Below are 22,789 nucleotides of genomic sequence, written 5' to 3' on the forward strand. Positions count from 1 at the left end.
TTGATAGAGATTTGGAAATGCATTTCCCTAATGACTAATGGTGCCAACCATCTTTTCATGTGCTCATTGTGCATAAATTTATTTATATTGTTTGATTGCTAGACCACATAAATGCATTATCTAGTCAATATTTCACATTAAAAATAAAGAATCACAGGCCCAACTCTGAAGAATGATTTATTTGGGTAAGGGTAAGACCCAGAAATACATGTTTTTAATAAGAATCCCAGGTGATTCTATCACAGATGGTCCTAGACCAGGCTTAACAGACACTGCAACATACTGGGCAAGAACCATGGGAACTGATGTGGGAGCAGGTGATTTTTTCTGGAGTAATGAGATAGATTCTAAAGGGTCAGCAGGATTTCCATAGGGCAAGAAAAGACATTCTAGAGAGTATAGGGAGAGGGGACAGATACAGGCATAATTTACCTCATTGTGCTTTACTTTATTGTGCTTCACTTTACTGAACTTTGCAGATATTGCATTTTTCATAAATTGAAGGTTTGTGGCAACCCTGTGTTGAGCAACTCTATCAGCACCATTTTTCCAGCATCATTTGTTCACTTCATGTCTCTGGGTCACATTTTGTTAATTTTCACAATATTTCAAACTTTTTCATTATTATTATATTTGTTATGGTGATCTGTGATCAGTGATCTTTGATGTTACTATTATAATTGCTTGGGTGCACCATGAACCATGCCTATATAAGAAAGAGAACTTCACCAACAACTGTGTGCGTTGTGACTGCTACACCAATTGGCCATTTCTCTCCCCATCTCCTTCCCTCTCCTCAGGCCTACCTATTTCCTGAGACATAGGAAGATTGAAATTAGACCAATAAGTAATCCTACAGTGGCCTCTGAGTGTTCAAGTGAAAGGAAGAATCACAAGTCTCTTACTTTAAATCAAAAGCGAAAAATGATTCAGCTTAGTGAGGAAGGCATGTTGAAAGTCAAGGTAAGCTGAAAGCTAGGCCTCTTGCACCAAACAGCCAAATTGTGAATGCAAAGGAAAAGTTCTTGGAGGAAAGTAAAAGTGCTACTCCAGTGAACACACGAATGATAAGAAAGTGAAACAGGCTTATTACTGATATAAAGTTTTAGTAGTCTAGATAAAAGATCAAACCAGCCACAACATTTCCTTAAGCCAAAGCCTAACTGAAAGCAAGGCCCTAATTCTCTTCAATTCTATGAAGGCTAAGACAGGTGTGGAAGCTTCAGAAGAAGAGTGTGAAGCTAGCAGAGGTTGGTTCATGAGGCTTAAGGAATCTCTGTAACATAAAAGTGCAAGGTAAAGCAGCAGGTAGAAGCTGCAGCAAGTTATCCAAAAGATCTAGTTGAGATAATTAATTAAGGTGGCTATGCTAAGCAACAGATTTTCAATGTAGATGAAACAGCTTTCTATTAGAAGAAGATGCCATCTAGGACTTTTATAGCTGGAGAGAAGTCAATGCCTGGCATCAAAGCTTCAAAGGACAGGCTGCGTCTCTTGTTAGGGGCTAATGCAGGTGGTGACTTTAAGTTGAAGTCAGTGCTCACTTACCATCCCAAAAGTTCCAGGACCCTTAAAAATTATACTGAATCTATTGACTGTGCTCTATAAATGGAACAACAAATCCTGGATGATAACATGGATGTTTGTAATGTGCTTTACTGAATATTTTAAGCTGGTTGAGACCTACTGCTCAGAAAAAAAATTCCTTTCAAAATATTACTACTCAGGGCGCCTGGGTGGATCAGTTGGTTGAATTTCTGATTCTTGGTTTCAGCTTAGGTCATAGGGATCAAACCCTATGTCAAGCTCTGTTCTGTTAGTGAGAGACTGCTTGGGATTCTCTCTCTCCTTCCCCCCCACCCCACCCCCATGCTCACTCTCTCTCAAAATAAACATTTTTTTCTAAATGTTACTGCTCATTGACAATGCTCATTCAAGAACTCTGCTAGAGATGTATAAGGAGATAAATGTTTTCATGCCTGTTTCATCCATTATGCAGCCCTTGGACTGAGTGGTCATTTCAACTTTCAAGTCTTACTATTTAAGAAACACAAGTTTCTGGAGCATCTGGGTGGCTCAGCCTGTTAAGCATGCAACTTTGGCACAGGTCATGATGTCATGGTTTGTGAGATGGAGCCCTGCATCTGGCTCTCTGCTGTCTAGACAGAGCCTGCTTTAGATCCTCCCTCTCTCTCTCTGCCCCTCCCCCGCTCATGCTCTCTCCAAAATAAACATTAAAAAAAGACACGATTTTCTTTTTCTTTCATAGCCTTCACATTTAAAAAAATACAATCTAGTTATCTTATAGTATATCCTTAAATTTAATCTATCATCTCTTCATGATTAGATTCAGATTAAGTATTTTTGCCAGAAAGATCACAGAAGTGATGCTGTGTTCTCAATGTAACAGGATGTCAGTTTGTCTTATTACTGTTCAAGTTAACTTTACTTGGTTAAGGGGTACACCCCAGGTTTTTCCACTATAAAGTTACCATTTTCTCTTTGCAATGATTAAGTAATCTATGTGTCAATGATGTGTGCTTTTGGGACAGTTTCAGAACCTTTTTAAAGTATCATTTCCCCATCTGTTAAGTGGAGACAGCGCTGTCTTAAACTCATATTAGAGTTTAAAAGGTGAACGTGTTTGATAATCTAGAAGATACGGTGCAGAAAGATGGCAAAAAGATGCCTTCCGTGCCGCTTAACTGCTTCCGCACTCCAAAAGGGCAGAGTCAGGATCGGGCCTGGTCCAGAGAGCGTGCGCGTGCGCGAGGACGTGACCACAGAGTCGGTCCTCCTGAGACAGAGAGGCCGGAAGTTGTCCCCACAGAAACGCGCGGCTGTTAGGGTGGCGAGGGAAGGCTGTGGTAACCGGGTGTTTAGGGTTCTTGGCCCGGTAGTTGCGGCGAGGGTCGGTGTAAGGGGCTCCGGGATTTGGGGCGGGGATAATGGCATCTCGGGCAGGCCCGCGAGCGGCCGGTACCGACGGCAGCGACTTTCAGCACCGGGAGCGCGTCGCCATGCACTACCAGATGAGGTATGAAAGTGAGGTTGGAAGCACGGAGCCCTTCTCTCCAGCCGGAACCCGTAGGGCTTGGGAAGAGGTGCCGGCCGGCCTCGGGGTCTTACTTCCACCCCGCATCCCGCCAGTGCGCACCTGCCAAGTCCCCTCCTCCCATGTTGGCCTAGGGCCTGTCCCCAGTTTCGGGAAGCCCCACTGCTGCCATAAACGCCACCCCGTGATCTTCCCTTTGCCTTGGGAGGGTCCAGTCCCTACCCTCTAGGCTCCTGAGTCTTCCGACGCTGGCTCCTGTGACCTCGGAAACCCAATTTTTAATTGAACTTCAGTTTCCTTATCTGTGAAGGGAAAAGTAATCTATTTAGGTTTTGGTGAACAATTTAGTGAGCTAGTAATTCGTGTAGAGAGTCTGTCCAATACATGGTAGCTGTTGTATTTCGGGCCGTTTTGGGGAATGTGGACCATAGAGTCCACCCTTTACTTGCCTGGAATGAATTTTATGAACATTCCCCTGTAAGGGGTATTTCTACATTCGTTTATTCAACAAATCTTTATTGAGTTTCTACCCATCAGGCATTGTGCTAGGCACTGAGGATACAGTAATAAGCAAAAACAGATCTGGTCTTTGTATGCATGTTATACCTTCAACAAAAAAGTTTCTTTTAAAAAAGACAAAATTGGGGGCGCCTGGGTGGCTCAGTCGGTTAAGCGTCCGACTTCAGCTCAGGTCACGATCTCACGGTCCGTGAGTTCGAGCCCCGCGTCCGGCTCTGGGCTGATGGCTAAGAGCCTGGAGCCTACTTCCGATTCTGTGTCTCCCTCTCTCTCTGCCCCTGCCCTGTTCATGCTCTGTCTCTCTCTGCCTCAAAAATAAATAAACGTTAAAAAAAAAAATTAAAAATAAAAAAGACAAAATTGGTCCCTGCCTTCATGGAGCACGAAGTCTACAGGTGACTGATTTTTTTACCCCTACCTCTCCACATTTTCTATAATGAATACTTTTAAAATAAAAACTTGGAAAAATTGATTTTCTTTCCTTAAATCCATCAAACTCTCCCAGAATGTTTTTCACATCCTTCCAGAGTTTTGAAGAATGACAAGCTTTTTGGACTTTACTTTCATTTTTAATCCTTGGACCCTGCCCAAGAGATATCACAACCCGAACCAGTGTTTTGATGACTGTTCAGAGCAGAAACTGCCCTCAGGGGTGTGAAGAGGACACATTTAGGACCTGAGAGAATTAGAAGAATAAGAGAAATATGTGTGCTTCCTTTGGATATAAAATCTATTCTAGCTGGGGAAATAATGAGCAGCCTGAGTTGATTTCCTCACTGCCAGTATCTCCTTCTTCTAGGCTATATTCCTGTGGTGCAGTCAAAATCATCTCTCTGAATACACAGCTCTGAGTTACTCTTTTGCCTTTTATGTGACTCATAGTCTTTGCAACTTCATATCCTGCTACTCCCCTTCCCACTGCAAAGTATTCCTGCTGCACCACCTGCTTTCCTGGAACTCAGTGCTAATGTCTTTTTGCCTGCATGCTATTACCTCTTAATGGTATGTGCAGCTCCACCCACCCTTCAGAGCTCAAATATCACTCTCCTCCAGCGCCCCTTCTCAGACATCCCATCCTAAGCTGAACTGATTACTCCTTCCTGTGATCTCATATATCTTGCAATATATATTTACTAGACCTCTTCCACTTCATTTTCCTATTATTTTTTCTTTTGTTCCTGTTCCCCAAGCCTCCAGGCAGGGGCTGTATCTTATTCATGTTTGTATCCCAGTGTTCCGTTATAGTTGCCTGGCATATAGTTGGTGGTCAGAAAATTTTGAATGAAAGGTACTTCTTCCTCTGCTCTACCCCACAGTGTGACCCTCAAGTATGAAATCAAGAAGCTGATCTACGTGCATCTGGTCATATGGCTGCTGCTGGTTGCCAAGATGAGTGTGGGACACCTGAGGCTATTGTCGCATGACCAGGTGGCCATGCCCTATCAGTGGGAATATCCGTATTTGCTGAGCATTGTGCCCTCTCTCTTGGGCCTCTTCTCCTTCCCTCGAAACAACATTAGCTACCTGGTGCTCTCCATGATCAGCATGGGGCTCTTTTCCATAGCTCCTCTCATTTATGGCAGCATGGAGATGTTCCCCGCTGCACAGCAGCTCTACCGCCATGGAAAGGCTTACCGCTTCCTCTTTGGTTTTTCTGCCGTCTCTGTCATGTACCTGGTGTTGGTGCTGGCAGTCCAAGTGCATGCCTGGCAGTTATACTACAGCAAGAAGCTCCTAGACTCTTGGTTCACCAGCACACAGGAGAAGAAGCGTAAATGAAGCCTGCCTGATGGACTGCTCTGTGGGGTTGAAGCCTGGGCCTCCCATTGAGTGGAGTGAGAAGTAGAGGAGCTGCTCTGAAATCTTTGGTGATTTTGGCAGCTGTGATGTTGGCAGCTAGTGCAAACGCAGTCCACGTTCTGGAAAGCCCCTCCTGTTGCCATCAGCTAAGGTGGCAAAACTATATTTAACTTATTCCTGATTGGCTGGAACTGGGTGATCAACAACTGTAGAACAAACTTGTTGAAGTTGAAGCCCTTCTGGGGTTTTCTTTAAGACCGAGCCTCATTCTTGCCTCTTGGTCATTCTCTCCACTTTCATCAATTACCCCTTAGCCACCAAGACTGAAGGAGATAGGGAATAAATCAAATTCTACTTCAATCTATAGGTTGTGGGGCAGGAAACATTTGCGAGGCTCCCCCTGCAGGCTGTGGCATTTTAACGAAAAGAACTTCAATAAAGTTAGAACTGCCTTGTCCACCCTGTGCCTTGTGTTGGGATTTGACAGAGTGTGAAAGGTATGTTGCTTGAGTGGCCTTAGGCCCTAGGAGGTAGGTAGTTTCCTGAGAAACCTGCAAGTAGCCATAGAGAAGTGAAGTGGCATAGGGAACATAAGTCATAGTAGCAGCCCTGCAACTGATTACCAGAAACTACCATGGGCCGTACATTTAATCTCTCCACCTGTAAAATGGTCCAGTCTCATTTATCCTGCTTGGGTTATGGGTTCTTTTGGTTGGATATTCATGTTTATCATTCACTGTTAACAGATCATCAGTTATGTGTCTAATAATATATTATGGCATCCAAAAGATTTTTAAAGTATCCCTGCATGTAAGGGAGCTTGCAATCTGGGTGAAGCATGATATACATGTGAAACAACTAATGAGCACGGGATCTGATGGCATGGAACAGATAAGTTAAAAATGGAAATGGGAAAGAGACCTGTGAACTAAAGGCTCTTTTCACACCTAAAAGTCTGACATACAGTAAATATTTATTGCAGGAAAGATGTGTGTCCCTTTGTTCTTGTCCACTTGACTTTATTATTGTCTCTGGATGATATTCAGGTCTCTAATGGCAGATCTCTGCCCTCTCCAGAGTTCTAGTCATCTTTTTAACTCATTCTTTTATTCCATAAACATTAGGTATATACTCTCTCACTCTTAGATACTGGTAGTACTTCTGCAAAAGCTTTTTCTCTACATGTTCTGATTGTCATCTCAAACTCAGTGTGTACCAAACTTAGCTCCTTGTCTTCCACCTCATACCCACACCTCTTCCTGCATCCCTGTGGTGCAAGCAAGTACACCAAGAGCACAGCTCTAGATCATCATCAAGTCTACAGTGTGCCACTATTTTTTGAACAATCAAAATACTTCCATCTTTTGACATTCCCAAGATGTGATTCCAGTGTACCAGTCTTGCATTATCTCCCAATACTCTCACGCAGTCTTTCTTGGTCAGTACAACCTCATGAGTCCTCATAATTGCTTTCATGTTTTCCCAGTTTGCTTAAATATTTCCCCTTTATACCTTCATATGCCTTTATTGCCTATCCTTCAAGATTCAGTTTATATGGTAATTCTGGAGCCTTCTGGTTGCTTCAATTTGAGGAGCAAAGGGTTCTTTCTTTGAATCCACATGGCATTTTTATTTTACCTCTTATTGACAGAATTACTTGTTTACATGTCTTTTCCTCACCCCTTGCTCAGTACCTGACACATAGTGTGTACTCTGTTGAATGAAGTAACTTGACCTACTATAGAGTGAAGTCAGGATGTATTGCATAGAGGAAAAAATTAGACTGCAGCAGGAGTAGAATTTGGAGAGTGAAGGAAAGCAGATGGAAATGTGTGGGTAATGGAATTATGTGCATCAGGCACAAATTGATTATTTTCAAAGAATTGGGATGCAAATAAAAACTTTGAAAACTTTCAAAAATAAATAATGTTAAAATTTTCTCTGATTATTGGAATGATATTTTATAGTCTTAGAGTGCTTTTGAAGACCTATTATGGAAATAGCTGTGAATGGGGGAAAAAGCCATTTGTTTTATTTTTGTTTTCTGCTTGTTGGGTTATTGGGAATCTGCTTTTCCAGTCATTTTTTTTTCCTGCCTCAAGGTTGTAGCATTCCCCAAAGCAAACAAGATCCCCTTTGAAAGAGATCTTGAGTTAATGGGAAGAACACTATATTGGATGGTGGAAGATCGGTTCAAGTACCAGCACACCTAGTCCTATGGCTAGGATCGACACTGCATATTTCACAGGATTGTTTTGAAGACAAATGAAGTATTATGAAGATGTTTTGTGAACTATGTAACAGTATATAAATGTAAGGAATGGTAATTCCCTAATGTTTGCACATCTAGAATATAGGCATTGGAGGGACCCTTAGCATCTGGTCCATGAGAAAGGCAGTGTGGTGTAGTGGAGTGAACAGTTTCTGATATTAGATTGACTTAGGTTGGAATTCTACCTTTTGCCTTGAGCAAGATACTTGAGTCTCTGATTTTGATCTGACACGTGGGAATCATAGTAGCTACCGGGATTGTGAGGATTAAATAAAATACATAGCAGGTGCTTAATAAATATCCAGATCCCTTTCCTTGAAGAGCATTGTTAACTTCCCTTTCTCACACTGGGGGTCCCTACCTCCTCTGTTAGGCGTAATTTCTTGCCTTGGAATTCTAGAGGTTGATCCCTTCTGGAACAGCAGAAATGAGGAAGGGACACTTGTCCACTCTTGGTTTACATTTGTCTAATGGGTTGGCCCCTCTTGTCCAAGGTGTCCTAACAGTAGTAGGCACAGTTGCCCCAACAGACTTTAAGAATCAGCCATTACAGAAAGAGCCTGGAGGTGCTGCTGCATGGTCTGACCAGAGTCCATATAAGAGTAAGGCTCAAGAAAAACAGCTGTCCACGGCCCCCACAGTGTACTCTGTCTCTGAGCATGTTCATGGGCCTGCCAAGACTTCCTCAGCTGCTGGCTTGGTCCCCAAGTAAAGGTTATTAGAGCATGAAGTCTGGGGTCCGCTCCTTCAGACACAAACCACAGATGAGGCAGGCTCAGCCATCTTGCAAGAGGACAGGGCCTCTGTGCTACAGTTGGCTTTTACTCTAGTTGGCTACCTCTTATTTCCAGCCGGTTACTCCTGTGTTGACACTTGCCAAACAATCTCTGCTCATCTGGAAGTCTGACCACTAATTCACTGTCATAAGACCTGTTCTTTCCAAATCCTTCCTTCACATTGTTAACCCTACTAACTACATCACATTGCTAAATCTAGTATTTCCATGGACCATAGGGCCCAGAAACCCTCTGACTTCCCACAGATCTCCCCAAGCAGTGTGTTCTGGCAGAAAGAGCCAGAAAGATAGGGTGGTGAGTCCCAGCTCTCCATTTTTGTATTTGGGCAAATTACTTAATCTTCCTAGTGTTTTCCAGTCGGTAAAATGGTTTAATAAGACTGACCTCAAGGCTTGTAGTACTCATAAAATGAGATATGGCCCAGAGCCTGATAGTAAGAGTTTAGCAAATCTTGAACTGATTCCCTGCTCTTTCCCAGGATGTGTTGGAACTCACCTTCTGTGCTTTTGACTTTAAATCATTTTTGGAACACTCTTCAGTCAATAGGCAAACTAGCAGACAATAAATAAAACACACCTTCTTTTCTCTCTTCTATCTTTCTTACTCATCTTTATTCTTTTTCCTTTTCTAGGTGCTCGTGTTCTTCCCTTTCTATTCTTTTTTCCCTTTGTATGTGTGAATGTGGGTCCTTTTGTTTCTTTTCTGCTTCTCCTACCATACTTCAGCCAGGGTCAGGGAGAAATTAAGGAAATATTTTCACTGTGACAGAGCAGAAGATATAAGAGGTTAAGAAAGAAAAGTATTCTAGAATAGAACCAAGTCTCTTACTTTATGCCCTTAGCGTTAGAAATTGCATTAGTTATGTAGATCTAAACCACTTTGGTTTTGGTAAAAATTGAGGGGGAAAACTACTTAACCTATCCTTAGTATGGCCAGACCACATTTTTCTTCCTTCATATCTTAACTAATCGGATTTTTAAATTTATTTTTGTTTAAATATTATTTTGTTGTTTATTTTTGAGAGGGCGCAAGTGGGGGAGGGGCAGAGAGAGAGGGAGACAGAATCTGAAGCAAGCTCCAGGCTCCGAGATGTCAGCACAGAGCCCAACAAGGGACTCAAATTCTTGAACTGTGAGATCATGACCTGAGCCGAAGTTGGATGCTTAACCAACTGAGCCACCCAGGTGCCCCTTAACTAATCTGTTTTTGCAGTGATCGGCTCCAAGGCCAAAAAACAGATCCTTGCCATGCAAACTCTTTTAGGTTCCCAGGAGCAGAGGGAGATGAGGCAGTGGGAAGAGAGACTACAGGATGGTAGAAAATGAGATGAACTGTGGGAGGCTGGCAGAATTGGAGCTCCCTTATGAAGTGTTCTCTCTCTTTTTTTTTAATTCTTTTTACTGTTTATTTTTGAGAGAGAGAGAGAGACAGAGTGTGAGCAGGGGAGGGACAGAGAGAGAGGGAGACACAGAATCGGAAACAGGCTCCAGGCGCTGAGCTGTCAGCACAGAGCCCGACGCAGGGCTTGAACCCACAAACTGCGAGATCATGACCTGAGCCGAAGTCGGGTGCTTAACCGACTGAGCCACCCAGGCGCCCCTGAAATGTTTTTTATGAAATGAAAAGAATAATTATCACTTACCTCTCTCATAAAGTGATTAGGAGGATCAAATATGAAAGTGCTTGTGAAATGTGAAGCAGATAAATTGCTACTTAAATGTATCATTTATATTTATTCAACTACAAAACACCTATTTCTCTTTTTTTTTAAGTTTATTCATTTTTGAGAGAGAGAGAAAAAAAAACAAACAGGGGAGGGACAGAGAGAAAGGGAAAGAGAGAATCCCAAGCAGGCTCTGCACTTCGAGTGCAGAGCCTGACACAGGACTGGAACGCACAAAGGCAAGACTATGACCTGAGCCAAAATCAAGAGTCAACTGACTGAGCTGCCCAGGAACGCCCAAAGCACGTATTTCTTGACATCCACTGCTGTGCATTGGAGAACTTAACTAATAGGAAAGGGTCCTTATCTTCTGAGGAACTCAAAAGTTAGAGGGTATTTTTAGGATAATGAGTACAATGGGTCTTCAGACTGTGGACCTGAAGACTCAGAATTGGCCTAAAGAAGGTTATAGTCAGGCTACAATCTCAAGATGACTTAACCCTGTAGGTGTGCCCCAAACTTGCTTTCTATGTGTGTCACCAAAATGAGGACTAAAGCAGTTCAAATGCTCCATGAGCAGGAGGAAGCTGTGGGATGATAGGGAGGGTCCCCACAAAGCCTGGAGCCTCGTCAGCATCAGAAACCACAGAAAACCAGGTCAGTGCATGGGGCCTGCTCCCTCAGCTCCAGGGCTCAGCTATGAGTTCTGGGGCTTCCTGAACAGACAGTACGGATTAGAGGATCCTTGAAGCTGGAGGTCCCTTTGGCTTGGAGCCCTTTGCCCAGAAGAGCTGGGTGGAGAGAGGAAGCTAGGCTATAGTCCTGAGGGTCACCCAGGTAGGGAGCAGGAGGAGTATGGGAGCATGTGCGATTTATATGCATCCTGTAATGACTTTTTGTTGTTCTGTTCAACTCTAAGTGGTGCCTTGGTCACCATTGTCTCCAGGCCCCATTGCAGAACAGTGCTTAATAGCTCTATTAATTCTCTAAGTGAGGGGATGTAGCATGTCTCCAAGGAAGCTCCCAAGTCCAAGAGCGGTAGTGGGCGGGTGTTGCGGCAGTAGGAGGGGTTAAGAAATAGGTACAGCCCTCCATCCTCCTAACCCTGTGCTGGCCTCTTTCCTGTTATTTCTCTGCATGAGCAGGAGCCCCTTGCCCTCCAGGTGGGGGCAGTAGGATTTGGGGCAGGGGGCGGGGGGGGGGGGGGGGCGGCGTGAGCAAGCGTCCCTCAGTCCCTCCGCTAGGGGAAGGAATGTGGCCTGGCTGGCTGGTTAGGATCTAGGATCGAGGAGGAGCTTTGGGGCAGGGCGGGGCAGTGGCAGGCTGAGGCGAGGGCTCCTGCTCCCTGCACTCTCTGCTACTGAACAACAAGTCCCTGCCATCCTTCAGGCTGTGCAGCCATGTTCTGGGGGCTCTGACCCCACGGAAGTCCATGGGGAGCCCCAGACTGGCGGCCCTGCTCCTGCCTCTCCTGCTGCTCATTGGCCTCTCTGCCTCCTCTGGGATTGGCTGCCCCTATCTTCTGCACTGGAGCACCCACTGTCTGCTGGCCTCCCACATGGTAAGATACCCCCACTGCCCAGTGGGGACAGCTGCCTGCCACAGGCTGGTAAAGGTCCCCACTCTTCGGCCTGTCCTCTCCTGCCTCCCAAGTCCCTGTGCCCTGGTGACAGCCCCATTGTGTCATTTATATGGTCTCAAAGGGGTAGCCAAGGTTCTGGTGTGCTGAGGGCCTGGGCAGGGTTGAGCTAGAAAGAAAAGAGCTAGAGTGGATGGGCTATTAGCTTATGGACCTTAGAATTAGGTGATTTGAACCAAAGACCCCAGGGAGAATGCCCCCCATGGGAATCTCTACTAATAATTCTTCTCTCTTTTCTTACCCTTACTGGGCCCTGTGCCTTCAGGAAGACACACTCACTGGTGAGTCTCATTCCCTGCCCTGATTCTCTTCTTTGCCCCTTTTGTTCCAGATCCCTAATGAGCTAGTCATTTTTGTTCCCAAATTGGGAAGTAGCATAACAAGGAAAAATCACGGGGTTTAGAATCAAGACAAGCCTGGATTTGCATTGCAGTTCCACCACATACTCCACATGTGGCTGCAAGCAGTGCCCTTAGTCCCTCTGACTCTCCATTTCTGAGGGGTAGAGCAGTGCGGTAGAAATGATGGTACCATGAAAACTGTTGCCCCTGGGCTGAGGGGAGGATTAAATGAGAGACAGGATAATCTCTCTCCCTTAACTGACCCTCATTCCTGTCGGAGATACAACACTCCTTCATATCTTATGGTACATTCTGGTTTACAAATCATTTTCCCACATATTATCTTACTTGATCTTGACAACAGTCCTACTTTATGAATGAGGAAGCTGAGGCTTAGAGAGATCCATCACTTGCTCAAAGCCACACATCTCAGTCTCAAGTGCAACTTGTCTGAGGCAAGAGGGACCTTCTTGGACCCTATCATTTGATTTTCTTATTATCCTTCCTAGGAGGGTCTGCTCATATTCCTTGCCATACCCAGTTGGCCCTTCCTGTGTCTCTAAAGTCCTGGTGTGCTCAGCTCTGGCTCCCCACCTGCTATTTACACCTGCATCTGATGTCAAATCCTTCAGGTATGAGAAATAGCTCTTTGGGCCCTTCTCAGTGGAGATGGGAATTAGGAGCATTGACGGGGGGCAGGGGGCAGGGGTGCGGCAGTCTGAGGAAAGTGGGACTTATCATCCTAGAACAGATGTCTGTCCTATTGTCAACCTCAACAGAGACAGGTCATCCTAAAATAGCATAGCATGACTGATATTCATGGGTTCACTTTTATCATTTTGTGAAGGTGTTTCTCCTTTCCACTGGTACCAATTCTTGGCATTAAAATGTTTTAGTTCTGTGAGTTTCCTATTATTACCTTCTATTCACAAAGTAAGATCTTTCTTAATTCAAGTCTGTATTTTAATTGCCTAGCTTAGTGCCTGGCACATACTAAATGCCCAGACAGTGTTTAACAATTGGCAGCTTCTAATTTTTCACTGCTGTAAATAATGCTACAGTGGACATCTTTGCATATATATAGCTTTTTCTCTACCTAAGGAATTAATCCTTTTTTGACTATATCATAATTTTTAGGACTAAAGAAGCTTGATATCATTACCCTCCATGATCTCAAATGACTTCCTGCCTAACATCAGGCCACACTTCCAGGTAGGGGAGGGGCAGTGAAGGGCTGGATAGCCAATGTGTCCTTTCCTGCGCAGACCTCCAGGGGGGCTGGATCCACTTCCTGGTGCAGAAATACAAAAAGTCATACAAGTTCCGGTTCTGTAGGAGACACAAGATGCCAGCATCTGCTCAGGTACTCCCCCTGCCAGTTCCAGCCCTGCCTTATACCCCACAGCCCTTTCCTTTCTGGCCTTTCATTTTGTTCTCTAGCCACATGAGAGATAGAGAACATGGTGATGAAGTAGACTATTCTGTCTGTTACACAGTTAGGGAAACTAAGGTCTAAAGGTTGAGCAACTTGCCTGTGGTACCCCAGGTTCCAGAAGCAGTAATAGAAGCCCGATTCCTGGCCTAAGGCCAACCCTGTTCTCTGCCTACAGAGGAAGCTGCTGAATAGCTGTTGCCTGTCTGAGAAGGGTCATCACATTGCTGTCCCCTTCCCAGACATCTCTCACAAGGGATCACGCTCTAAAAGGACCCAACCTTCATATGCAAAGGCAATGGAAGGTCTCCCCAGACCCAGCTCACAAAGGCATGGAGGTAGGCATGGGGTATGACCAGAGATGGGTGCAGCCAAGTAATGGTGACTGCGCTAAGGCCAAGAGACAAGACTACCAGTTCTCCTTCTCCCCAGGGCCCGAGTTCTCCTTTGAATTGCTGCCTGAGGCACGGGCTATTCGAGTGACCATTCCCCCGGGACCCGAGGTCAGTGTGCGTCTTTGTCACCAATGGGCACTAGAATGTGAGGAGCTGAGCAGTCCCTTCGAGGCCCAGGTATGGAGTGTTGTCTCCCTTTGAAAAACCAGATCACGCAGCACTGCAGCAAAAAGGACCTCTCTGTTGTACACATGGGGAGACTGAGGCCCAGAGAGGGACAGTAATTGTTTATGACCTTACTACATTTCTGAAGTGCCTAACATTAAGCCTTCTTTGGATTAGACAGAAAATGCAGAAGGGAAAGGGCAGACAGAGAGACCTGGAGCAGCCATGAACGCCTAGCAGAGAAATGAATATGGCATTTATCCCCAGTGAGAAGACCGTTAATGAGATTCAGGTTGCACTAAGAAGGCTTTTCAATCCGCCCCGCCCCCCCCCCCCCCCCCCCCCCCGCCAGGAAGTGGTCACATCTGTCTTGGTACCCTTCCATCTCCTTCCTTTTGTTGCTGCCCCTCAGAGAATGAGATGTTCCCCATTCACTCAACCTGGGCCCTGATACCCCACTTGAACCTCCAGTTGTGGATGCCCTTGTATGCACTTGGTATCATTTGCAGGGAATGAGGCTATACCTCTGATTCCCTCAGCTCTCTTCATTTATAAAAACAAAGATCATTTTAGATGCTGGCATTTAATTAATCAAGTTAATGCTTCTAGCACCTACCTGGCGTAGAGTAGGGTCTCTAGAAATGTATAATCCTTTCCCTATTTCCTCCCTTTCCCCACTCCATATATTGAGATACCCAGAGCAAATAGACTACAGAGCAGGGACCTCCCTCCTCCCTGAGAGGAAGTTTCTTGGTGAAAGAAATAACTCTCCTATAAGAAAAAAAATAACTCTCCTATAAGAGGACCTTGGCCAAGGTCCCAGCTTCCTGCTGCCCTTGTCCAGGGTGCCTAAACTCTTTCGGCAGGCACCTCTTCACTCCTTTTGCTGCTTTGTCAACAGAAAATTGTGTCTGGGGGCCATGCTGTAGACCTGCCTTATGAATTCTTTCTGCCGTGTCTGTGCATAGAGGTGAGCAGAGGAGAATGTATGGGTTGTCCATGGCTCCAGTCCTAGGACTCCTAGAGGCACAGTTGGTCAAGCATATCTCCAGTAAGTCAGGCCTTAAAAAGACTGGGTATTGATGAGATGCTTGGGAAGACTGCTACCAACTTGACTGTGAGCCACACACTGGGTCAGAGATGGAAGTGTCCTGGGACACTTTGGGGGGTGATTCCAACTTAGTCCTACCCAAACCCAGCTTTCCCTGGTTCAGACTGGCCTCATCCCACAGAGACAGAATACACAGTTGCCTTCGCTGTGTGTTCTGAAGAGTCACAGTGGAGGCACATGTGGCCACTGCAAGGTTTCATGTGGCTCCAAAAGTCTTGTCCCCATAAGCTCTCCATAGCAGCTCTCCAATCCTTATGAAGCTGAGGTGCCTGGCATTAAGACTTATTTGAACTAAACAGAAAATTCAGAGGACCTTGTTAACCAGGAGGAGACAAAAGGGAAGGTTCAGGCAGATACCTGAGGCAGAAAGCAACAGCCAGGGTGTTTGGGCAGTCCAGGGGAAGGGGTCCACACAGGGCACCGGACACCTTGGGAATCACTGAGGGCAGAAGCCAGGGAAGCCAAAAGTGGAGGAACATGGACCTCTCCTCTTTTGGGGGAGGATAGGTTCTGCTCTCCAGGGAGAAGAGGACTCAACCCCAGCCCCATACTTACTGGTCTTGCTCCTGTACTCTGGTCACACACCACTTACCCTTGCCCATACGCTGCCCTGCTTCCCCTCATCCATGCTCTGCCAGTTCAGGCAGCTTGCATCAGGGAAGGGTCAAGCCAGAATGAGTTTCAGATGTAAGTGATACAGGAAAAGCCATTCCTATGACCTTCCCTGACTGCTCTCCCCTGTCCCCGCAGGCATCCTACCTGCAAGAGGACACTGTGAGGTGCAAAAAATGCCCCTTCCAGAACTGGCCTGAAGCCTGTAAGTGCTATACATATGCACTCTTGTGTATTCACAGCCTCTCTCTCTCTCTTACACACACACACACACACACACACACACACACACACACACACACACACTTTGCACCTATGCTGTGGAGGAAGTCCCAGAAGCCATGCAGGCACTTTCCGTGGAGTTGGTGGGGGAAAAGGGCTATCATATCTACCAATCAGCCTGCCAATATATCAGTATTGAACATTGTACTAGGCACTGTGAGAGGTTCAGAAATATGAGACCCAGCAGGTGGTGTTCTAAGAGGATGGACCAGAAATCTTGGGGTCACATCCCACTTATTCTTCTCTGAGTCTCAGTTTCTTCGTCAGTAAAGTAGTGATACCTTCCCTGCCTTACTTTCCAACTGTTGAGGAAATGAATGTTGAATTCAATATTTATGTGAAAGTGGTTGGTGATGTCTAAAATGCTGTATATATGTTATTATCCTAAAATTAAAGAGACATGACCCTGAAACATAATAAATGAGAAGCACAAAGCAGCCTACAGTCCAAGCCATTGTTATAATTAAGGATTAGGCTGTAGATCATGAACTCAGGAAAGGGAGAATCCCATGCAGGCTGTCTGAGCAGAGAAGGTCTCTTATAGAAGATGACACCTGAGGTGGGCTCAGAAAATGGGAAGGATTTTATTTTTTTTAATGTTTATTTATTTTTAATAGAGAAAGAGAGAACAAGTGGGGGAGGTGCAAAGAGAGAGGGAGACAGAGGATTCGAAGCAGTCTCCATGCTGACAGCAGAGAGCTGAATGTAGGGCTTGAACTCACAAACCATGAGACCACAACTGAGCCAAAGTTGGATGCTCAACCAACTGATGCTCACCCAAGCAGGATCCCCATGGGCAGGATGTCAAAAGGAGAATAGGGAGGGGAACATTCCTGGTTCTAAGAGGAACCTAAGCAAAAATATATGGATTTTGAGTTTGGGAGCAGCAGGGAGCTGGCCAGAATGGAGGCACAGGAAGGAGAGGAGACAGTTTAAGTAGAAAAGGTCATAAAAGGTCTGGAGAAGGCGTGCTCATTTATTGGGTACCTAGACATTCCAGCAACTCTGCTGGCTGTCTTCAAAAAGTCATCCCCTGCTGCTCTGGGGATTGGGGTGCAAAGCGAGGCTGAGGCTGAAGCAGGGCCTAGGCCTCCCCAGGCCTCACTCTCTGCCCCTGCCTGCCGCCTACCCAGATGGCTCGGACTTCTGGAAGTCAGTGCACTTTACTGACTACAGCCAGCACAGTCAGATGGTCATGGCTCTAACACTCCGCTGCCCACTGAAGCTGGAGGCCTCCCTCTGCCAGAGGCAGGGCTGGCACACCCTCTGTGAAGACCTCCCCAATGCCACGGCTCGAGAGTCACAGGGGGTGAGACAGGCCTGCCCAGGACTCCCAGGACCCTGGGGCCCAGGGCTCTGCTCCCTGACTAACTCCCTTCTCCTACCACAGTGGTATGTTTTGGAGGGAGTAGACTTGCACCCCCAGCTCTGCTTCAAGGTACAAGCATGGGTGACAGGGGATGGGGAAGGGTATGGGTGGTGCCTAGAGCTTGCTGACTTGCCATTCTTGGATTTCTCAGTTCTCTTTTGGAAATAGCAGCCACGTTGAATGCCCCCGTGGGACTGGTGAGCCAATAAATGACCCTTTTGGGACCCCCTTCCACCACTTAACCCTTACCCAACTGTGACCAAGCCAGACTCTAGCCCTGCCCTGACTTCTCTATCAACCACAACCCAGCTCCAACCATTCCTACAAACAGAATGTCTTGTATTATGCTCTTTCCCACCCTGGCAGCCCCATCCTGGAATGTGAGCATGGATACCCAGGCCCAGCAGCTGGTCCTTCACTTCTCCTCGAGGATGCACGCCACCTTCAGTGCTGCCTGGAGCCATCCAGGCTTGGGGCAGGACAGCTTGGTGCCCCCTGTGTATAGCATTAGCCAGGTATGGCCTAGTAGCCAGGGTTTGTCCCTCACCCCCACCCAAGGTCGTGTTGCTAGGAGCACAGCAGGTGGAGGCAAGCAAATCTCTGACTTACATCATGTGATTATTTGTTTACTTGATCAGCCTTTGTTGGCTGGTTTCTCTGCCAGTCAGCAGGGTCTTTAATGGGGCAGTGTCTAATCCATTTAGTTTCTGAACTTACAGGGAATAAACAGAGGCAAGAGGCTGACCCTCTTACATCCAGCTGTCTTCTGACCCGGTCAGTCTGCCACATTTTATACCAATGCCCTCTCTGGAAACCCCTGTCCTCTTCCCCTGTGTTCCTGCTTGCCTCCACAAGGCACTTGGCAGAAGTTCCCTGACTGTCTTGGGAGACAGAGTCCCTGGAAGCTAAAGTCCTTTTTGCAGAATACTGTAAACCACTGACAGATTTAACTCTATTATGTGAACTGAGAACAGTTTGACTAGCAGACTTTCTTCTGTGGATCTAAAATAAAAACCATAATAAAATATATCCCCCAAACCATAGCACCAATCTGACTAAGCATGGTCAGCTTTTTCCAATTCTTTCTTAAATGCTCACTTGCAGCTTGGTTACTTGTTTTGAATTTTTTTTTTTTTAACATTTATTTATTTTTGAGACAGAGAGAGACAGAGCATGAACGGGGGAGGGTCAGAGAGAGAGGGAGACACAGAATCGGAAGCAGGCTCCAGGCTCTGAGCCATCAGCCCAGAGCCCGACGCGGGGCTCGAACTCCCAGACTGTGAGATCGTGACCTGAGCTGAAGTCGGACGCTTAACCGACTGAGCCACCCAGGCGCCCCTGGTTACTTGTTTTGTATTCTATGAGGGCTCCCAGGCAGACAGATGGTAGCAAATGTTTAAGATTTAACACCAAGCCATGCTTAAGATTTAAGACAAAGTCACATGGGATAACCTAAGATTGAGTGCTAAAGCCATGGACTCATCTCTCTCTGTGAGCTGGGGAAAGAGCACCTTCACTGAGTTCAGCCGTGGTTTGAGAGTCACTGTGTCAGCATCTGCTGACATCTGGCTGGAGAATGGGGTCTAGGACAGAGGTGGTACAGGGGTTGGAGGTGGAGAGAGTTTCCAAAAGATGGAGACTCTGGTCAATTCCCTAACCAACACCCAGAATGTAGAGTGGAGCCATACCCTGTCTGTAAACAGATGGCAATCAATTCTGTCCAGTTTAACATGTATTTATTACATCCCTTCTCTGTATCTACTCTGTATTAGACTCTGGGAGCTACAAGAAAAGTATTTTACACAGTCTCTGCCCCTAAGGAGTTCAGTACTAAATGAATACACACTACACTGTGGAAGATAGAGGGTGTTCACATGCACACTCACATGTGATGCTCTCAATAACCTGGTAAAATAAAGATTACTAGTCCTCATATATAAATGAAGAAACTGAGGGTCAGGGAGAGAGGTAACCTATCTCCATGCAAAGATCACACAGCTAGGAACCACAAAGGCAAGAGTTAAGCCTGACTTTTTAAAATTGTGGTCTTCTGACTTCACAACTTAGGTTCTCTCCCATGAACAAGCCATCCCCTCAGACATGTGGGACAGAGAAGGGAGGCAGGGTATAATTAGCCTCCTTGGTTTGTGAGCTTCTGGAGGACAGAGATGACATCTGTGTCTTCTTTCCTCAGGGCTTGACACAGAGTAGGCACCCATAGTATGTTTGTTGATGAATGCCTGATCGCCTGATTAATATGTATCTGTTCAGTGGTTCAGATCCAGGAATGATCACAGAAGGATCTGAGAATGAAGCAGGGGGAAGACTTTTTTGTCAGCAGTGGCACTTGGCTTTAAGCCTGGGTAGGATTTGGGTGGGGGTAGAGGGGAGTAGAAAGGAGGAAGAGCATGGGCTAAGACTCAGACTGGACAGAACCAGATGTGACTCTATGGGGATAGTCATTCTGTTCTTTGTTCCCACAGACTCAGGGGTCAAGCCCAGTGACACTAGACCTTATCATTCCCTTCCTGAAGCCAGGGAGCTGTGTCCTGGTAAGGAATCTTACCCTCACTCTGCACATTCCCCCTTAGCATCTACTCTTCAGGGGGCACATGGGGCAAATGCAGTCTGCAAAAATGTTTGGTTTGGCCAACATGGTGTTTGAAATTGGAATTAGTTGCCACCATTTAAATATTGGAGAGTTCATATTTTAAAAAGCTGATTTCTGGCTTCTCCTCGAAAATCAGAAAACCTGATACTGTGTCCACATTCAGGCATGGTGACAATGGGCTTGAGCTCAGTGGCATCTGATTACTTCATTCAGGGCCTGTGCCCTCCGGGTCCTCATGGACACCCTGGCCAACTTTGAGTTTATTTTTTGAGTTTGCCACTCTTGACCTGTTGTGTGCCCAGCCAGGGCTGGACCAAACACACCCTGTGCTGGAGAAATTCCCTATCCAGGGGAACTCCCCTTCTGTCCCCATTCAACTTCCCCTGGGAGGAGGGGCCACCCTGGCTTACAGGGATGGGGGGGCTCTGTGCCTTCAGGTGTGGAGGTCAGATGTTCAATTTTCCTGGAAGCACCTTTTGTGTCCGGATGGTGAGTTCTTGGGAGAGTGGGGTGGGGTAAGAAGGAGGATGGGCACTGAGGACCCTGGCTTGGCCTCACGCTGCTTGACTCAGTCTCTCATAGACACCTGGGGCTCTTGATCCTGGCACTGCTGGCACTCACCACCCTCTCGGGCATTGTTCTGGTCCTCACTCGCCGGCGCCCACTGTCAGGTAAGTACACTCGGGGGTAACCTGAGGATTCAGATCTGCACAACGTCTAGGCTGGTTGCCCCCCACCCTTCCCCTGCTTAGACTCCCTTCTCGGATAGTCAGGTTCGTGCTGCTGCACCAAGCTCTCTGCTACCCAGGGTGGGGAGCCTCAGGCCCCCTAGTGGTCAGGAATGGTTAAGGCAGAACAAAGGTCCCTCTGTGCAGGTGGTTACTGTTAAGAGTCTCTGCGCACGAGACTATTGGGGCGGAAATCCAGCTTGCTCTGCACCTGCCAAACCTGGCACCTAGACTTGGCCCCTTCTAGGGAGCTTTCATCTTATTAGCCCAAAGGCACAGTATAGGCTAAAGTTGCCTTGGGTACACATCCACAGCGTAGATAAGGAACTAGGTTTCTACATCATACTAGTTCCTAGGCACCCTATGATGTAGCCCCAAGGCGGGGAGTGGGGGAGGGGAAGTGCTGGGGTGTCTCTTACCCCCCCCCCCCACCTTGTTCATCTGCTCCCGCCCCCAGGCCCGAGCCACGCGCGGCCGGTGTTGCTGCTGCACGCGGCGGAGTCAGAGGCGCAGCTGCGCCTGGTGGGAGCACTGGCTGAACTGCTTCGGGCAGCGCTGGGCGGCGGGTGCGACGTGATCGTGGACCTGTGGGAGGCTACGCGCGTAGCGCGCGTGGGCCCGCTGCCGTGGCTGTGGGCGGCGCGGGCGCGCGTGGCGCAGGAGCAGGGCATCGTGCTGCTGCTGTGGAGCAGAGCCGACCCCAGTCTGGCCGGTGGTCCGGATCCCGGCGCAGCGCCCCTGCGCGCCCTGCTCCGCGCGGCCCCGCGCCCGCTGCTGCTGCTCGCTTACTTCAGTCGCCTCTGTGCCAAGGGCGACATTCCCCCGCCACTGCGCGCCCTGCCACGCTACCGCCTGCTGCGCGACCTGCCGCGGCTGCTGCAGGCGTTAGATGCGCTACCTTCCACCGAAGCCGCCAGCTGGGGCCGCCTCGGGGCTCGTCCGTGCCTGCAGGGTCGCCTGGAGCTGTGCCGACGGCTGGAACGGGAGGCCGCCAAATTTTGCCAACTGAGGCTGAGCAGAGACAGGCCTAGGGGTACTGGCTGGAACCCCTGAATGAGCCTTCTACCCTTGAATCCTTGGGGTGCCACCTCGGGACTACTGGCCAAAAATCCTTACGCTGTCTGCCAACCTGGGAGCAGAGCACCTCCCTCACTGTCCCAGCCCCTTCCCCACGTGTGCCTGGCTTCTTCCTTAGGATTACCCTTTCAGAACCAGCAGGGAGAGTTGGTCTTTACTGAGGGCTCCACCGACCCCAGTCCTGTGGGGGTGGGGGAATCTTCCCACTTCTCTTCAAAATTCCGGAAAGAGTATTTTGCACATGAACCAGTCCAGGCTGGAGAGGCTGTGGGACAGGGATAGAGGAGGCAGGAGCTATGGCAGTTCTGAGTGAGGGGTGACTTCAGGGGGTGGGAGAAATTCCCTTTCTGAGCCAGGATACTGCTTTCCCAGACTGGAGCCTAGCCCAGAGGAGGATGGAGGGAGAGAGAGAGCCTGATCAGGGAAAGAGGTTTCAGCCTTGAGTGGCCAGGACACAGGTGTGACTAAGATCAAGAAAAATAAATAAAGGTGAATATAATGGATAAGCTAAGAGACACAATGTGCTTCTCTACTGTGCTCAGGATGCTGAGTTGGAGGGAGGGTCAGCACAGCCCTGCCTGGGGGTTGTTATGCATCAGTTTGTGGGCCCAAACCCTGCGTGTCCACACCTACAACCACATACTCCACATTCTCACAAGCAATGCCTCTGAAAAGGCAAAGGAGGACCTGGAAATTCTCACTGTGAACAGGTTCAGGAAGGTCCATTTGTCATGTAGCCAGCCCATGACAACAGCACAAATGGGGCCCCCTGTCTGCCTGGCTCTGAGTTCCTTTCCTCCATACCACACTTGAGCAGGGGCCAGGAAGTGGTGAAAAGCCCACTTTCTGGTGCTCTTTGTCCCTGCCTTTAGAGCTCCTGTCCCACAAAGGGTCACTAAGTCCCAGGGAGTACGTGAGAAG

The 22,789-nt window shown here is 47.3% G+C and overlaps 2 protein-coding genes across 4 annotated transcripts; both read left to right on the plus strand.

Moving 5' to 3' along the window:
* Nucleotides 1–2,795: 2,795 nt before the first annotated feature.
* JAGN1 (jagunal homolog 1) lies at nucleotides 2,796–5,831 on the plus strand. The gene is made up of 2 exons (XM_019428257.2): nucleotides 2,796–3,037; nucleotides 4,891–5,831. Exons 1-2 carry the CDS (start codon nucleotides 2,949–2,951, stop codon nucleotides 5,351–5,353), a joined length of 552 nt encoding a protein of 183 aa, XP_019283802.1. The 5' UTR covers nucleotides 2,796–2,948; the 3' UTR covers nucleotides 5,354–5,831.
* A 5,387-nt stretch (nucleotides 5,832–11,218) lies between these two features.
* IL17RE (interleukin 17 receptor E) lies at nucleotides 11,219–22,379 on the plus strand. Of its 3 annotated transcripts, XM_019428223.2 has the most exons (17): nucleotides 11,219–11,269; nucleotides 11,496–11,667; nucleotides 12,011–12,026; nucleotides 12,596–12,718; nucleotides 13,352–13,449; nucleotides 13,697–13,856; nucleotides 13,951–14,090; nucleotides 14,980–15,048; nucleotides 15,940–16,006; nucleotides 17,217–17,392; nucleotides 17,474–17,521; nucleotides 17,604–17,649; nucleotides 17,819–17,967; nucleotides 19,936–20,004; nucleotides 20,501–20,552; nucleotides 20,636–20,734; nucleotides 21,249–22,379. In XM_019428223.2, exons 1-17 carry the CDS (start codon nucleotides 11,244–11,246, stop codon nucleotides 21,842–21,844), a joined length of 2,106 nt encoding a protein of 701 aa, XP_019283768.2. In that variant the 5' UTR covers nucleotides 11,219–11,243; the 3' UTR covers nucleotides 21,845–22,379. The 3 variants fall into 3 exon arrangements, with proteins under 3 accessions (XP_019283768.2, XP_053753791.1, XP_053753790.1); XM_053897816.1 differs by lacking the exon at nucleotides 12,011–12,026 and having other exon boundaries at nucleotides 11,220–11,269; nucleotides 13,673–13,856; XM_053897815.1 differs by lacking the exons at nucleotides 11,219–11,269; nucleotides 12,011–12,026 and having other exon boundaries at nucleotides 11,395–11,667.
* The last annotated feature ends 410 nt before the right edge of the window (nucleotides 22,380–22,789 follow it).

The sequence above is a fragment of the Panthera pardus genome, unplaced genomic scaffold, assembly GCF_024362965.1.
Source record: "Panthera pardus isolate Hobbes unplaced genomic scaffold, ASM2436296v1 HiC_scaffold_8, whole genome shotgun sequence".
NCBI classification, from domain to species: domain Eukaryota; kingdom Metazoa; phylum Chordata; class Mammalia; order Carnivora; family Felidae; genus Panthera; species Panthera pardus.

What these genes read in the sequence shown, in the direction of transcription:
- JAGN1 (XM_019428257.2), top strand. Translation starts at nt 2,949, where the DNA reads ATGGCATCTCGGGCAGGCCCGCGAGCGGCCGGTACCGACGGCAGCGAC. An exon ending in GCCATGCACTACCAGATGAG is followed by an intron (nt 3,038 to 4,890) that starts GTATGAAAGTGA and finishes TCTACCCCACAG; the next exon opens with TGTGACCCTCAAGTATGAAA.
- IL17RE (XM_019428223.2), top strand. Translation starts at nt 11,244, where the DNA reads ATGAGCAGGAGCCCCTTGCCCTCCAG. An exon ending in ACCCCCAGCTCTGCTTCAAG is followed by an intron (nt 17,522 to 17,603) that starts GTACAAGCATGG and finishes TGGATTTCTCAG; the next exon opens with TTCTCTTTTGGAAATAGCAG. An exon ending in TCGCCGGCGCCCACTGTCAG is followed by an intron (nt 20,735 to 21,248) that starts GTAAGTACACTC and finishes TCCCGCCCCCAG; the next exon opens with GCCCGAGCCACGCGCGGCCG.